We start from the raw sequence: 17,962 nt of genomic DNA, 5'->3' as shown, positions 1-17,962 counted from the left end.
CCAGCTGCTGGTAGGATGGACCTAAACAAGAAAAGCAGCCAGTCACCAAAAAAAAAAATTGTTGGCGGATACTCTGGATACCAGGACAAGTCATTTTAACATGAAAACAAAGTGTCTCAGACAACACTAGAGATAAATTTGTGAAAGGTGGGAATGCGAGCGTCCCAGTGGCATTGCCCCAGAGTCTGAACATATGAAGTGAGCAGAGAGTCAATTCACACCAATGACTGCAATTGACTATGAGCCTGGTTCACTTGAACATTGCCTAAGATGCCAGCATAGCCACTAGCCCAAATGAAGACGTCTTTTGTGTGGCAAAGAAGAGCTGCATAAATGGTATGGTGCTGGACCCTGAGAGGGTGGTAAAGCAACTGGTAAACAGAACTTGGTAATCAGATAGCCAGTCAGAAATAAGTTCTGCTCCAAAAATTGGTGAACTTGCTGCAAGGCTAGTAAGATGGCAAATAAGATAGAACAACTACTCACAACACAGGCTAAAGATCTCTATTTAGGGTGGTCCACCACCTACAGGTCCACATTTACACTTTGCAGCTGTCTGTAAAGATAGAACCCAGGATAGTCACAAAAAAGTTTCCTACAGGCCTTGGAGAAATATGAGGTCACTGGTGTCACCTTTTTTATGTTGTTAGGTTATAAGGCAAATTTCAGGAAGAGGAAGGTCCAAGGAGCTGACAGAAGTAGAGGTTCTACCTGTTGAATATTCACCCTGGCAACCAGTAAATAAGGGATAATGGTTTTGGCTCCGTGGCACAAACGGAAGTGATGTCCTGAAACTCAATTTGAGGAAAAGAAGCAGCAAGAAAGCTTGTCTTCTGGTAAATTTTTACTGTACAACCCTTTTAATGATGCAAGTTTTTATAGTTTTTTTTGTGGTGATCACTGCTGTAGGTTGGTGACTCATCTATTATGAAAACATTTATGGTTCTGATATTAATTGCTGATTAATCGAAACAATACTCATATTTCTTTCAAACTATCAAACTACTGCAGTAGACAAAAAACAAAACCATCCGATCAAGAAAGGATGCAACAGGATACTTTTAAAGAAATTTTTGACTTTCGTGTCTTCAGTGTAAAAGTTTTTAAGCAAAGTACCATGTGGAAAATACTCTCAGCAAGGTCACTGAAAATAATGGATGAACATTTCTGAGAACATCAGATGAGAATGTATAAATCAAATATGTTTAAAAAAAATTTATCATGTTTGTTACAGTTGTGAAGCTTGCATATCCAAGAACTTCACCTCCACCCCCGACCCGCTACATACACACGCTTTGTGGTTAAAGGTTTTCTTCAGTGCAGAAGCATCTTTTTTTTTGTTTTGTTTTGTTTTTTTTGTTTTTTGTTCTTTTCACTATGACATCCCAGTAGCTTTTGATGAGTTGCTATTTCTTATATAAAGTATATAGGGTATCAGAACAAGGCTTTAAAACATTTGAGGAATAATTCTGGGTGATCAGTAGCGAACTTACAGAAACCAATGAAATCTAGGCAACATGTATTGGGAGAGCATATAAATACTGCAGCTACAGTTAAGAAGTATTTACAGCTGTGGAATATCAAATGACTTCTTATTTTTACCTGAGCAAGGGATAAGATCTGGATCTGTGGAAATTTTTACACAGACTGACATAGTTGGTAATAGATCCAAAAGACCCTCATGCTTACAGCTTTTTTTTCAGACCAACCTCCAAAGTGTGAAGCCAAGACACTTTGAAATGCAGGCAACACACACCAGAAGTTTGTTAAAAAAAACAAAACCCCTAACAATCACAGGTAATAGTGAAAACATGCCTCAAAGCTGTTGTTAAATGAGCACACTGGCAAATATGATGTAGCCAATATCAACTGATTTCAGGCTCAGTGATGCTATACATTACAAAGGATGATTTTTGTGCACAAAGTATTAGCATCTGTTTCTGTGTTAATATATTTCTCTTCTTTTGGAAATGGTGGTTCTTAGATTGGATTTCTGAAACCCCAAAACAGCATATAATCTTTCTTGTTAACTTGTGAACCTCAAATGATATAAACAATTATAAATGTCCACCTTTTAAATACTTTGCCCAGATAAGGCTTCATTATTTATGTATAACTTCAGCAAGAGGCATCTAACCACTGCTACTTCCTGGCACTGGTGAGGTTTATCTGGAAGGTTCGAATTTCCATTGGATTCAGTGTAATTGTCAAGGGATCAGTTTTCTTCTCAGGTTTGAAAAGCAGAGAGTTATCTGGAACAGGATAAAGACATGCAATTATTAAAATACTTGCAACAACTTTAATTCTGTGATGGACATCCTTCTTTATATGAATCATTCATTAGAATTACATCAACTTATGTTGGTTTAGTTTTTGATTTAGTTACTTGAACTCAATTGAAGTGATGAGGTCTGACCTTTCATGACTGGAGCAAGCAGGTCAAGGCCGCTGGCACTCTTCCACTGCAGTCTGTTGAGGTCAGCAAGGGGTAGGTTAGCTCCAAGGGTCAGTTCATTCACAGATTCAATGGTAAATGATGTAAACAGATTCTGAAAAGCAAATCATATTTGATATACCCAATCTGAAGACCAAAACACTCTGTATGCTTACAGCTGATGATGTTTTTGTGCAGTCTTGGAGTTTGATGAATGTGAAGGCTAATGAAATGAAAAAGATACTTATGTATTATTTTAACATGAAATTACAAAATGCTATAATTAGCTACTAATGCTCCTGTTTTTATGAATTATTGGAACCTTCAGGCAGCAAGGATTTAAAACCAGGCCATAAGGAAGAATTTCACAGTGAGGAGGCTCACTTTGCTCACCTTTAGAATTTTCATAATCAGCATTACTTAAGCGAAAAGTTTTGGAGTACAGTACAAATAATCTGTAAAAGGGATTAAAATGCTAGAAACACCAAACTGATAATGAAAGAATAAACAAGGTCAGCGAGCCAATAACTAGGCAATGACATAACAGGCATCTTGAGCAATCATGCTCTCATTTCTCTTGTTACTTTTGGCTCAATAAATCCTATTTGTGTGTGAATATTTATTTCTGAAAAGATCTTGTAAAAGGGATAATTTATCAAGACACACCTGCAAAGATACAGTAACTGGCTTAGAGAGAACAGCATCTTCGTCATTCTCATAAAAGTGCTCTAAGCGCAGCAAAAATGGCTGTCCACTGCTTGGAACTGGCCCATGAGCTGGAAACTGCTCCAGTGTGAGGATATGCACATTAGGTGGGAGGCTTGAGTGTACACCTGACCACTGAAATCACAAAAAATTCAGGAAATTAAACATCAAATCTAGCAGAAACCTTGCACCTGTCATAACATGTGAAGATATACATTTTGTCATGTTGAGAAAAATGCAGAAAATCAATCCTAGCTGTTATTTAGAACATTTGAAAAAAATTAATTTTGCTACTGCAGCTGGCCAGTCCAGTTTATGCACAAAATGCATCAGTGTTAATACTAAAGATTCATGGCAGTATAAAATATCTCAATGAGAAGAATGTTGCAAACTTTAATATTTTTTATAGCATTTATAAAGCACCACCTATCAAAATCATTCATCCTACAGCCACTATGGAAAAACTTTCACAAAATGTGTTACCATAGTGCGGAAGTTTGCTTTCCAGTCACTCTGTTTTGCATCAACAGCAGTGAAGCTCACTTCTGGTGCCATATACAATCGTTGTCCAAGATCACGATGGACAGATGCTGCTGATGATGTTGGCTCCAACAAGACATAATGTGACCCTGCCCAATGTTACATTATTTTACATTAAACCTGAACTTTGATGCTAATTGTTGAAGACCCAGTTATGCAAAGGAAAGGTACAAGTCCACTGATGCTAGAGTTCTAATTCTCCAAATGACATTTCTTTTGTAGAAACTTCCAAGTCACGAATGAAGATGCTAGCAAAATGTTGGTAGTTATTTGTTTTATACATATATATTATGTAGATGGACAAATAAAATAACAATAAATATTTTTCAAGGAACTTGTCACACAATATTAGTTTCAGGCATGATGCCTTTTGGAAATAACTTTAAGAGGTGACCAAGCATCAGCCTGGGAATGGCTTGTTTTCATTTATTTATACTTTAAGGTCAACACGAGCACTCTGCAAAAATTGCTGAAAATAGGGCTTAAAGTATCACAAAAAATATTCCAGTGGTATTTTATGATGAAGAGGCAAAAGAAATATTTATTAATGTTTTTCTATTAATCACATCTGGATATGTGGAGAAAACAGGAAGTAAGAAAAGGGCAGTTTATCTAAAAAGAGCATTATCTGTATGAGATGAATTTGAAGAGGAAAGATGTAATCCTTGGTGAAAGGAAACAGATAAGGACAGGATGTGCTGTTCCTGAATGTTCTTATAGGCATTCAGAGGGAGTTAGTTTGTACTCAATTAGGAAATCCTAAAGATAATGGCAACAAACAAGTGGATTAACTTTTTTCAGAGATCTGTATATACAGATCTTTGCTTTGTTTAAACGTGCTTTGCAAACTTTTTCCCCACACTGTATTCAAGTATTTGCTTAAAACGTTTCAAAATCATTATCAAGTTATACGGTTCAGGCAAGTCTTGGACTTTCAGTAAAGAGAGATTTTCTTCCAACAGCAGTGTCAACTATTCAAAATCACAAGTTGTTAAAAACAATTGCTAGTAAAAAGCTTAAAGATCAAGCGCCAGATCTGGAACATCAACGCTTTCTACACTATTCTGGTCCACAAAGTGAGCCACACTCATTACAAATACTGTTTACACACAACAGAACTCTCCAGTATAGAAGAGTCATTTTCTTCTACTTTCCTAATGGCAGGTAAGAATACCAATGTTTGAAGGCTGATATCTTAAAAATTAAGCATAATTATGTCCTCATATTTTGGGAATAATTATCTTAATAATGAACTTAAACTGATCATAGAGAAAAAAATGTTGCACTCGTGTTGTCCTTAAATAGGTGACAGAGAGGTATGTCTTTACTGTGTTAAGCAAAAGAACTCACCTCGCACCACCAGCCCCTTGCCATCAGCCCCAGTTTCATTCAGTGCTTCAGCAACACCCAAAGCATCATCATAGAGCAGACGTCGGTGAACCTGACAATTGACATGAGGCACTGTCATATAATGGGTAAAAAAAAAAAATCTTTCTCAATACATAACAACAAATGGTGTCTTTCAAATGATATGCATCCAGGGAAAAAAATTTTCCTCCCTAAAATTAACCTTTCAAATGAAAAGTGTTGAAATCACGATTACCATTAGTTCCACTGCACCATTTTGGAGACTGGATCCTCCCTGAGATCTGTCTGTCATCACTGTAAACTGTAGCTGCTTGCTCTCATCCTGCAAAATGTGAAGTTGCCAAATCTTTGAAGTCACAAACACCTCCAAGTTCTTCATACCCATCACATCCAAGTCTGCATGGAGTTGTTACTCATGGTGTCCTTTCTTAAATGCTTAATGATAAATGAAGGCAGTTGCTAGATATCTGATATTTTTCCCGTCAAAAGAAAGGACTTTAAACTTCATAATCATTCTAATGTATGAAATGTACCTTAAAGTTTCTTAATCATTAGATTCTGGTGCTGTGTAGTTAAGCATTTAAACCTTTTTTTTATGTGTTATCTTTAATAAACTTCTGTTGACAGTAGTTTTACTTGATGCACCTGATTTTACCTGATGCATATATGGTGTATTTTCTACTGATGTTAGAGGGAAGGAACCAAAGGTCACATCAGCTTTAGTTGTGTAAATGATTTAGTATGTGAACTGTGGATCCAGTCTTTATAGCCTTTTCTACTCACCTTGATATATATTCGACTATTGACAGGATAATAGTTCCCAGCAACTGGTTCAGTCTGGTTAAGATTCCAAGTATCTCTGTGATTTAATCTGCACAATACAGTGCTGGTGTTTAAAAAAAAAAAATCTGATACCAGTTTATCAATCTTCTATTATCACAACAATGCAGCAAATAAAGTATCTACAGGTACTGGAAATAATAATAAAAAAATCCAACGACTCACTGTCGCTTTAAAATTTCACGTCCATTAGCATCTGTGTAGAAGAATCCCTGGCTGTTGAGATTTGTTGTGAACCGACTGATCACCTCCTTGCCCCACTTGTCACTGGAAAAAAAGCCCATGCTTTCTTTAAATTGAACAATGCCCATACCTTATTTAAACAGCTAAACATTTTTCCCGCATGTCTACAAAAGCAACACATGATGAATATCTCATTTCTTTAAAGCAAATACAAATATTTCCAGCTTTATATTTTACTATACAACACTGTTTTGATTTATATGATATATATGGTATAGATATAGACTACATCATCCTGACTCTAGATTACTGCACATATTCCGCATTGTATTCCGTAAGGCTGACCATCCCACCTGCTTCTGCATGACCTCCACTGGTTGCCAGGTCAGGCTCGCATTGAATTCAAGCTCGCTATGCTTTGCTATGTTGTTCATAGCCTTGCCCCAATCTATGCCTGTATTCCAATACCAGCCTTGCAGTTTAGTTTGCTCGGCCCACGCTGGTTTTCTCTCGATTCCACATATCAGACTGGAGACGTCCAGCAATTGCTCTTTCTCCTTCTCTGGCCCTAGTGTTTGGAATGGCCTGCTTCTGTCTCTCAGCACATGTCCTCCGATCTTGACTTGAAACATCTCTTTCGGAAACCCCCTATAACTCATCTATCCTGATGTCCTTTCTCCCCCACACTCATATCTCTGTGTTCTTTTATGTTCTTATATTGCTGACCAGTGCATGTTCGTATTTATATGTTGTGCTTGTTTGTACTTGACATCTACATCACATGGCCTCTTTCCTTCACTGACCTCTTATGAAGTGCATCAAGCTCACCTCTGTGTGGGAAAATGCACTAAATAAATCCTATTATTATTAAGAGTGAAAATAAAGCTTTATCACTTACGCAATTGGTATGGGGCCAACGGTCCACTGAAACTCTGCAAAACGCTGATCATTATACACACGCACGACTTGTGAGACCCATGGACTGAACTGCTGGTACACTTCCTGTACTAGCTCACCCTGTTGGAAACAAATGAATAATAAACAGCAGTAAATCCCCTTGAAGGATATTATTATTAAAAAATTATTCATCATTTTACAAACTGGCTCTTGAAATTATTAAAGTGAATTTGCTATTATGATTTACAAGGTATCATGAAAAGCATGTTGCTACCACTACATTAATACACAATTATTTTGTTCCTATCATATTGTTTTTCCCTTTACATGGCTTTCACAAAATCCAGAATACAATCACCATCAAGGTCATGACCACACTAAAAACTCATTGGAACGGATGGTTCACGTAGCATAATCCTGCAGTTTTACATTAATGTTTCCATTCACATTAGTACCACAGCTTTCAACTTTGAATTCGTTTGGCATTTTGTCCACAGCTGTTTGAGCATTGTGTTAATCATCAGAGCTAAATAATTCTTGCTTCATCTCTACATTATCTGATCTGAGACCATGTCCACAAGCAGGGAAATACACTCTAAAGTGATGCTGATGATGAATTGTTATTATTTTTAAGCACTGACCTTGACAAAGTACGTATTTAATGCCAGCTGTGCTGAAGTCAGATTTACAGGTGTGGACGAGTTGGGTCTGAATACATATGCACCTGAGGCCTGCTCATCAGGCTTGGTGTTAAGACCTGGATGGCCAAGGTAGTACATGAAGGTCTGCGATGCCGGTATTGTCAATTGCTTCTCTACATTAGTGATGCTCTTCAGAAGCCCAGAATTTCCATCAAATGTAAGAGAGATATACTGCAATAGCAAAGGGAATTACCACTGTGTGCAATAAAAGTCATCCAGAGTTAAAATAATCATAATAATAAAGCTGAATTATATAACACTTTGCAGCACCAGCAAGGGGAGGAAATATGAACTTACGTTACAGATGCACAGATCAATATTGCACACAAAACTTCACTCAGATTAACAGGAAAAGACGAAAAGTGACGGAGATCTAATCCCCTCTAGCCAGTTAGGTTAAGGGACACCACTCTCAAAAAGGCAAAGATCAAAGAAGAGTGAACAACCTCTGCTGTCTGGATATTCTGTGACCAATATAAATAACGCACAAGAAAAAACATGGGCAATTTAGACTAGGATAATTTTTTGAAAGTTAGGAACGGAACACCTGAAGACTAATGAGAATGCCATGCACACATGTTTACCTTTCCTTCCAGGACTATATCAGAGCCAAACAAACGCTGCTTAAGAAATGTTTCTGCAGCTGTGTCTGCAACAAAATCAATAAACATGCATATACATAGCACAGAGTATCAAATGTGCTTGAAAACCTAAGCCTCTTGACTAAATTTTTCCTGTACATTTAGATCCAGACTGACGTTAGCAACAAATTTAATAGATAACTTCTGAGAGTAAAAAAATCTGGAGACAGTTGTGTTACTTTTCATTGCTGTTCATTACTTTCAGAATTTGTGTAGTAAGCTGAGGCTTTAGCTACATCTAAAAGTAACGTTTCAACATTCCAATGTTTCAAACAGGAAGATATGGTAAAAAAAACAACCCCTAAAGCTATTGATAAAAGGAGTGAAATTTATTCATTTTGCAATCTCTCTCATTATGTTAAACCTATTTATGAAGCTTTTAAATGTGACATTAAAAAAAAAAAACACACACGGTCAATGTAGCCAATCCATACCTTCGGATGTCATGGAGACAAAGTAGACATTAAAGCCTAAAGGAGGAAGAGAGACAGAAAACACCAGCTCATTATTGGCTACAGCTCCCTTGCGTTCAGGAATACGCATGGTGTCATCAGAAATAGGAAAAACCTGCATGTGACAAATGAGGTGAGACTAAATGCACTGCCTGTACGTTCTTGGTCTGTTGATGCTCAAGAATACTTCTAAAGTTCCAGCAAGGATGAAACAAAAACCTTAATAAGCAGCTGAAAAATTAACATCCAAGATATTACTGAAATCCACCAATAGCATTATTTTCTTGAAAAACAGTAAGTCAATACTTTAATTAAGAAATTCTTGGGTTGTTATGCATATATTAACAAATGTGCAGACATATTTCATAAGCATTCTTAAAAGTTAGAAAGAAACAAGGAATGCAAGATCTTCAAGTGCTCTTGGCAAAGAAATCTAACATGTCCAATAAAAGCCTTTATCCAGCTGGACATTCTTACCTCAGCAGGTACAGTGCTACCATCAGGCCCAGTCACACTATATGATGTGCCACTAACTGGGAGGTGGACAAACCATTGAACATTTCTGGCCACAGGATTGTATACCGTTACCTGGAACTGTTGGAATTGCACAATTACAACAGTGCTGCTGCTGCCTCCTAGGAGGAATTTTATCAATTTAAATGAAATATGGCTTTACATTAACTGCAACTGCAGAAAACTCATGCTAACCTGAAATCTTTCTTACAAAACATCAAATTATTTAGACACGTTCTGAGATGCTGTTATCACCTGACTGACGAACCTGTTTGTTGGTCTCTGTTGCAGCGCATACACTGATGTTCAGCAAGGGACAAAAGCTGCGTTCTGGGGGTACTGCAGAGCCCAGAGGAAGCATCTTCTTGAAAGCATCACTAACTACTTTCTGCAATGAAAATATCAAATTGAAAAGAGGCTCAGCATCAGACTATGTTTAGGAGCAGGAATCATTTTAAAGCAAAATTTATCTATTGCTTTATAGTGCTCTTTACCTCCATTGTTTTGTTCAAATACAACTCTTTTTGATTCACATCATAATCCTCTTTTCCTCAAGATGCTATGGTTACCTGTGGTTGTGTCAAGAGGTTTCTAATGAAACTTCACAAAATACTTTTACAACAAAACTCATTTTACATACCTGCCCTTCACTTACACCTTCTGCCAGCCTTTCTGCATAGTCATAAGTCACTACCTGTTTTGCAGTTCCCCTGCATGCACATAAGCACACATATATACACAGGTAAATAAAGAAAAAAACTATATCACAGTGCTTTAAGGCCCTATTGTTTGATTTTAAATATACAAAAATATTCATGAATGCATCCTGGCACTCCAAATAAAACCTGAAATGTACTGAGGATAACCTTGATATCCATTCCTCTACCCCAGCAAAGTTCAGTATAAGATGTTTTCAGGTATACTATTACAAATTGTAAAACCATCCCATAACTTCCACAAAGAATAATGACAAAATAAATTTTCTGTTTCTCTCCCTCCTTCTCACTGTCCTCCTTTTGGCTCAAGTCAAAAAATGATTAACACTTGCTAGTCAACTACTGGCTGAAAATCACACCCATACACAAACCATTTCCCCACCAAATGAGTAACTGAAGAAAGAAAACACTATTTTGATAGTAGCAAGCACAACAAAGTTGACATAATCAAAATTTCCCTTAATGATCAGGCTCTGCATTCCAAGTAGCAAAAAATGTTACTTTTTAAATAATAAGACCTGCATGCTGGTGCTTTACTTACGAGACAGCATCATGGTGCTGAGCCACACCCATTGATTTTTCTGCAAAAGGAAAACAATGTGATATTAACATGAAAATATTTAGCAATGATTTTTTTTACAAAGCTTACAAATAAAAGGATGGTATGGAATAGTAATGAAACGAACACAGCTGTATGCGGCTTTACGGAAACCTTGATTCCTCTTGTATTAACATTGCTGCAACAGGTCCAAGAAAGATGCTTATAGGATGCAACCTGGCGTAGGGATTATGTTTTTTTTCATTGGATTACTCTTTTCAACCACAAAGTCTTGGAAATGTTTGTTTTAGATTTCAAAAGTCAAGTATACTATTTGCTTGTGTAGGTTCACTACTGTGCTATGTTGATTACCAATTCTTTGAGAATTACTCAATAATTGGTGGAAAAAAATTAATGAGGATTTATATAGTGCCAGGGTTAGGACAGGGTCACAGTTCTAAAAAGATCTGTCTTAAGTTTGGACTTAAGGATGGTAAGAGAATCAGAGTTACAAAGGCTGATGGGTAATCCATTCCAAGTTAATGGGTCTTGGCAGAGAAAGACCTTTGTCCATACATTTTTGTCTTAGTCAGCTGGACTCGCAGAAGCTTGATGTCAGAGGATAAGTTAAGAGATCGAATGGGTGTATAGATGGGAGCGAGTTCGGAGAGGTACCAAGGCCAGAAACACCAGAGCAAGACAAAGTGGAAAGTAGGCTATACAGTCCGCGATGGGCAAGCAGTCAGTGAAGAGAGAAAATGATAGGTGATATATGTTTGTATCTAAATGGTCTACATATGAGGAGAGCAGTGTTATTCTGGATCCTTTAAAGTCTGTCCAGAATTAGGAGCTCCAGCTAGAATTCATGTATCTCATAAAATGTTTTTAGCACATTTATCAACTGTCATGTGAATCAGAATTTTAAAAAATGTTGTTCCCTGTTACCCACTTTTTGACTAGACTTGCCTTGCACTTTTAATGAGTCACTTTGTCCATTTTATGTAATTTACTAATAAAATAACAATAATAAACTTGGCAATTTATTTCACATTTCTTAAGGGTTTATGTAAAATTGGTACAAATTCACGAAATTCTTCTGTTGCCAATGTTGAGAAAAGGAAAAAAACCTGGTCACATAAGTTAATGGGAAAAATAGTCTCACATGAAAGTATAAAGATTTTTTTCCAAATGGCCACAGGCTGATATTTTTCAAGTTTTTTTTTTCTTTTTTCAAGTCATTTTGTTCTTTCAAAAAATAATTCCTTAAGGTGTAAATGTCTGACGGCAGACATTAAATGTACTTTACTGCCATTTAAAGTAAAACTCGTTTCATGAAATTTCCCAGGAATTAAAGATTAAACTAAGATTAACTCCACTAAAGACAGTTGAAAAACAAATGCTGTGAACTATTTTTTTTTTTAATATATAAAAGTAAGACAGCTAGCCATACAAGACTGAGGAAGCATACCACAGATAAGACAGCACTGTAAATGCTAAAAGAAGTTACCAAAATAAATCAACTTTATTATTAAGTTGGCAATCTTACAGACAAGGTAGCAGATATGAAGCGAGCTTACCAAGGATAAGCAGATTATAAGTACTGTTATCTGTGTCCTCCAAAAGTGCCAGTGCATCCATCTGCTTGACAACCTGTTATAAAATCAAAGTGCCACACTGTTAATAACAAACAAACAAAAAAAGTAACAAACACTGAGCTTCTGTTTTATCCCAGATGTGCCTTTCACTCTTCTTTTTCTCATCTCTTTACTGGTACTGGAGGTACCACTTGTAGGGGAGACATGATGGGACACAGCAAAGGTTAACTTAAGCCAGGGGGCTCCAGTCATGTGCCTGCATGAGAAGGTCCCCAGTAGACAGCCTATCTACTCTTTCAAGTTAGTCATCACAACAACAAAAATTAAGTTAGATGATCACTACTACATTACTGTAGGTACCAGCTTAAAAGAAAAAAAAAAGTTCTCAACTTACATGGGTTGACATGTTATTTGCATTTCTTTCAAGGAATAATTAACAATACCTGCAAAAAGTTGTTGGTGCGGCGAACATAGTTTTTCAAGGCGGCCGGCTGGTGAAGTAGCCAGTCCAAAAGCTATGAGGTCTGTGAGCATAGGGAAAAAAGTCGTCTTCCTTTGTTGTCCATGTCTTATTGGCACGGTTCACATGATATGTATAGCAGGAGGGAGTTGAATACAGCAAATTCACTTTGCTGCCATTGAGTTGCTGTGAACACAAATATCTATATGTAACTGAAAAGTCCTAAAACTGTAAAAGATACTTTTGTATACTAACAATCTAATTCTAGGATCCTGATCCCAAATTTTTATGCAAATGCAACCCCCCAAAAAAAAAAATGCATTATGCATGTGGAGTGTCTCTTCATTTCAGTGGCTAGTTCCTTTTTGACATGCAGACTTGACGATCGGCGCAGTTCAGTGAGATTCATGTCCCCTTGATAAGTGAACTTTTGCATGTGAAGGGGGCTCATTCATCGTTTAAGTGGGCTGGTGCCATCTGTTGGATGTGCTATTCAGATTTGCTATGGAATATATTCTGGTTTGCATGACGTTTGATATTTGGCATTCATGCTGTGTGTAGACGCTGACCTTTGACATGGTGTAGAGTCATTTTCCTCTGATGTCACATACATTTACGTCACAACATCTATCAGGTGTGGGGTGCCTCGAGCTTGTCCAAAGGGAAGGATAAGGCACTCTAAATCGAACTTTATTATTATATGGAGACTATCAACAACACATACCTGCTGGTTGACATAATAGATGAGCTTGTCCAATTTTTAAACCAGTTATGAGCTGCCTGGTAGTTGAAGTCATTTCCCATTGTCACCATCAGATGGTTGGTAGAATAATGGTAAGACTGACAAAAACATCAAAGAGGTTAAGATAAAATGATCCTAGAGGTTAAGATAAAAACATCAGAGGTTAGGACAAAAACCATTCCCTGAATTTCTTTTTGGCAGCAGCTGGATTATAAATGCAGAGTACAGATTATAGCCAGACCACTAAATCCACGAGTTTACTCAACTGGTCATGAATGGCAATTCTTCTGATGACTACATAGTCTTGTGGATCTCAAATCTTCTAGGGCAAAAACTGACTGGAATGAAGCATTTGACTGATATGTGTGATATTTGTACCAATTTATAGGGAAATTTCATTCTGCAATGATAGAATATGCAGCCTACTGACCTGATTCTTGATGGATGAAAGAAATTCATTTACTCGTTCTCTGACATTGACATCGTGAAGACGTTGGTCATCCTTTTTTCAAGACAAAAATTATAGATCTTTTTAAGGCCATTTGTACTTAGCAGTCTCACAGGCTCCATGGAGAGCAAAAGAATTGCATTGTTTACACATTTACCTCCTTTACAATCTCCTTTGCAAATGACACATTAAAAAAAATGACATTTTTTCTAAGAAATACTATTGGTTGTTCAATGCAATGTATCTACTTACTCGATAAAACTTTACCAAAAACCTGCTTTGTAATACTCTCCACTAACTGCTACTGTAGTAAATTGCAAGCATTACAAAACCTCTCAACCTAAGCTACAGGTTATATCAAGTTCATGTTTTATTTAGAAAAAATTCTTGCTCATCCACAAAATAAATGTTTTCTTTTAATTATACAGGTTTGACCCAAACTTTCTCAAGAGAAGAAAAATCGAAGAATTTGCTTCTTGTCCTTTTGGAAATTTTTTGTTTCAATTTTTTTTTTCTTTTGGTATTTTTTCAGCATATCTCTATGACTGCTTTTGCTTGGCTCTTCTACTGTGATTGATTTTATGTCAAATGAATTGTTATCAAGATCTGCAATCACTATAATACACGTCAAAAACAACAAATTAGACATTTTTTTAAAGCTTTTAACATCAAAGCTGGTATTTTCAGTACTCACAACAATCTCAGGATCATCACAGAAAATATCAAAGCAAAAGCCATCAGGGGGACTGTAGTTATTCTGAAGCACTCCAGTAAACAAATCAGCCTTGGCTCCTGAAAAAAGAATTAAAAACAAAATATAATACGACTGATAAAAATAAGTGAATTAAAAAATTGTAAAAGTTCAATGTGCTCTTAGAACTACAAACATGTACTTTATCCTATAGCAAAGTACATAATTAAAACAGTTATGCCACAGGTTAACAACTGTTAACAGAGCAAGGACAAAGGTGGGACAGTGAGGAGTGAGCAGAAGAGTTTGCTCATTACTTAAGGAATGACCCACATTCATCCTTGTAAGTTAAGAATGATCATTTACACATATCAAACTATTCATACCTAGATTTTTAGGACTGCCTCGCCAAATCATTTCCATGGTGGTGTCATTCTGTCGCTTGCTTTTATCTTGGTAATCCAGACGGCCAAAGAAGAGGGAGTCAAACCCAAACTGCAGTCAAAAATTTGCTGCTAGCATTGCAAGGAACCACTAGGCCTCAAGAATGTGCTTGTAAGCATTGTTACATATACATAAAGATATTTTTTACAATGCAGAGATGTAAGGTGAAAAAAAAGTTGTAAATACCAAAAGTAAACAAGGAACAAAACCGATGTGCTTTCTTTGAGGAGATCCTGATCGGTTGGACTGGGTAGCATTGCAAAAACAAAATGCTGCACAACACACCACACAGCTTTTATAACCCTAATGACTGTTCTTTACCAAGGGAAAAAAAAGCAATGAAGTTGAAGAAAACTATTACTTGAGCAAAGATAGATGCTTGTTCCCTTGAGTGACCAAAAGGGTCGATTTGCCATCCAACTCGTGGACCGTCCGCAGTCACCAAAGTTCTGACGCAGGAACTCAAAACCTAGTGTGTGCTGGTCAATGATGGCACTATAGTGTGTTGTTGCCTCATCATTCATACACCAGCCTCCCAGAATGAACTCCAAACGACCTGTAGGACAACACAATGCTTTGAGCTAATGCATAATTTAAATGTTTTACTTTTTATTTTTCAAATGAACAGTTTTGTTTACACAAGATATGAAAAATGACCTGAGCCTTGATAAGAGGTGATCTGAAAACCAGTAACAAAATAACAGATAAATGGCGGAGTTATCCGACTGATATAAAAGTATAACCTGATAGATATTAATTGTAAAAATTCAAAATCACCATAAAACATATACAAGGTTTAACAGTGCAATTTATAAATGCAGACTTTTGCAAAATAGTCATTCTCTTAGATTAACTTTTCCTGCTCTATGAATGTCTTATCACTTGAGATGAATGCTTTCCCACTATGAAAAATTTCTCTCTAACACTTACCATCACTGACTAGTTTTTTCACTGAATGTCTCATGAAGTCATTTTGTTCCCGAAACCAGCGTTCAAAAAAAGCAATTTCAACGTAGATGAATCTTTTTGAAGGATCATTCAGAAGCTCAGGAATCACTGAATCTAGGATGTACTGCACCTCTTGAATTCCAAAAAATAGAAAATCAGATCCTAAGTGTGATGTGCTGATATTACTTTGAAAGGTATACTTGCATTTTTAGGTATTAAATAAGTCAAACTATCAATGACTGTTCTATAGTACACAAGTTGGTTATCTTTAAATTATGTTATGTAAACCATTTCACATTTGTTTTTTTTAGGTATGAATGACAACATTTAAAATATACAAGTTAGCACATGGATGCACACATAAATATGCCAATAGCTTTAAGCTACACATCCAGTAATTTCAAAAACAGAATGCACAGCAAAATGAAAATAATCCTTGATCAGTTTATTAATATTTTAACTGTAAAATATATAAAACTCATGATCAATTTTGAAAAATTGAGCAATGGTGTATTTATAATGAAACACTGCAATATGTAAGACGTCTGTTTATTTACAACACTACCAACCTTTGTAGTAGTACTGGTCTACGGTCAACAGCCAGCCAACATCATCGTGGGTATGTGGCACGATATGTACATTGATCATGTCATCCTTCACTGGATTACAGCTCTGTTGAAAAGCATGATTACAAAAAGTAACTCTTTATATATTAATATATCCATTCTGTAACCTTGAGCAGGTATACCAACGTCATGCTTTCTAAAATGTCAAGATGCACAAAATTGTTTTGTAAGCAAAATAACGAAAGTTCTGGTTCTGGCACAATGTCTGTCTGTCTGGCATCGATGTTATACAATTTATTTATTCCAGGCTAGGGGGGTTAGTATTTTATTCTGAGCCAACAACTAAGGGTATATATATATCACGGCAAGGCAGCCAGCCCTGTAAACAGATGCCACATGCACGTACATCGCCAGCGATGGACAACGCCCATCTTGGTGTGGAAGGTGTACGCGGTGGTAAAGCCAACTACATGTATATATGGATGACTACTGAACGACCAACTTGTCAAACATCGACCTTATCAAAAATTGATGAGTGCAATATTCCGTTAAACGTATGCAGGTATCAAAACTCGAAGAAAATTATATTGAGTTACATTTTTTTCTGGGCACAAAATAAATTCTAGTAGCTGTAATGGCACTGACACCTGCATGAGGTGAACCTGTGAATAAATCATTATGACGAAAAAACAAATATGACACTGAAAATTGGAGTTTTACATAACGACACAGACTGCAGTTGTGTATGGTAACTAATGAATGAGTGAAAGTATAGACATATACTTACACCATATCCACAAGCTTGCGTCACTCCTGAAAAAGTTTTCATTTCTCAGCGTAGCTGCTTGCAGAAAAGGTAAAGTAGCAAGTAAAGAAAACGCAGTAAACATCCGAGGCGCCATCGTCCTCGGTAAAGCAAAACAAAGACGAACGACGATCATGTGACAGGACTCGGCGATCTCAAACCTTTGCGTCTTCTGCTAGCGAGTGGCGAAGTCCGTGCTGAGAGTGATCACGCAAAATATACTATTCACGTTCTGGCCGCCTTGGCTCGACCTCACTACTTCACATCGGAGTTCCCCAAAATAACGCCTCGATCCGCCCCCTTCCTTTTGTCTGTTGAAGATACAACCGAGGGACAAAACACACAAACAAGAGCGCGTGATCTCTAGGGATATGTGCTGTCAGCATGATCTTCAGTAATGTCTGCTATGGTGTAGATTTTGTTTCAGTTTAAAAGGAAACTAAACCAACCATTTCAAAGACGAACAAGAAGAATATAAGAATAGGAAAAAATCTAATTAATAATTTTAAATTGTACAAAGTATCTATCTATATCTCCAACATCGATATTCTTCATCTCTCTCTGCCACCCTCTGTTCAAAATACCGTTAGATGTCACATCCCGAAGTCTTAAGTGATGAATAATTTATCCTGAAAAGGTCGATGAACTCAGTTTTGATACTTCATAGAATGACAATGTAAGGACGGGTAGACGTTACTCGGCCAATTTTGCTCATAGCCGAGATGGAGATAAGCA

The 17,962-nt window shown here is 36.8% G+C and overlaps 1 protein-coding gene across 1 annotated transcript; it reads right to left on the bottom strand.

The window, feature by feature from the left end:
* Nucleotides 1-1,056: 1,056 nt before the first annotated feature.
* Nucleotides 1,057-17,629, bottom strand: LOC112574771 (lysosomal alpha-mannosidase-like). Its single transcript, XM_025256033.1, is given in 29 exon segments — nt 1,057-2,252; nt 2,417-2,549; nt 3,101-3,274; nt 3,623-3,768; nt 5,030-5,120; nt 5,283-5,369; nt 5,831-5,918; nt 6,053-6,154; nt 6,969-7,087; nt 7,609-7,839; nt 8,253-8,317; nt 8,744-8,876; nt 9,239-9,355; nt 9,543-9,662; nt 9,915-9,984; nt 10,532-10,571; nt 12,106-12,178; nt 12,567-12,607; nt 12,610-12,769; nt 13,308-13,339; nt 13,342-13,423; nt 13,756-13,827; nt 14,468-14,565; nt 14,851-14,959; nt 15,270-15,335; nt 15,337-15,464; nt 15,839-15,988; nt 16,426-16,528; nt 17,210-17,629. Coding segments are annotated over 29 exon segments (2,982 nt in total). The 5' UTR covers nt 17,252-17,629; the 3' UTR covers nt 1,057-2,142.
* Nucleotides 17,630-17,962: the final 333 nt, after the last annotated feature.

Source organism: Pomacea canaliculata, linkage group LG1, assembly GCF_003073045.1.
Source record: "Pomacea canaliculata isolate SZHN2017 linkage group LG1, ASM307304v1, whole genome shotgun sequence".
In the NCBI taxonomy this organism is placed as follows: Eukaryota; Metazoa; Mollusca; class Gastropoda; order Architaenioglossa; family Ampullariidae; genus Pomacea; species Pomacea canaliculata.
This window is presented reverse-complemented; position numbering and strand designations above follow the sequence as displayed.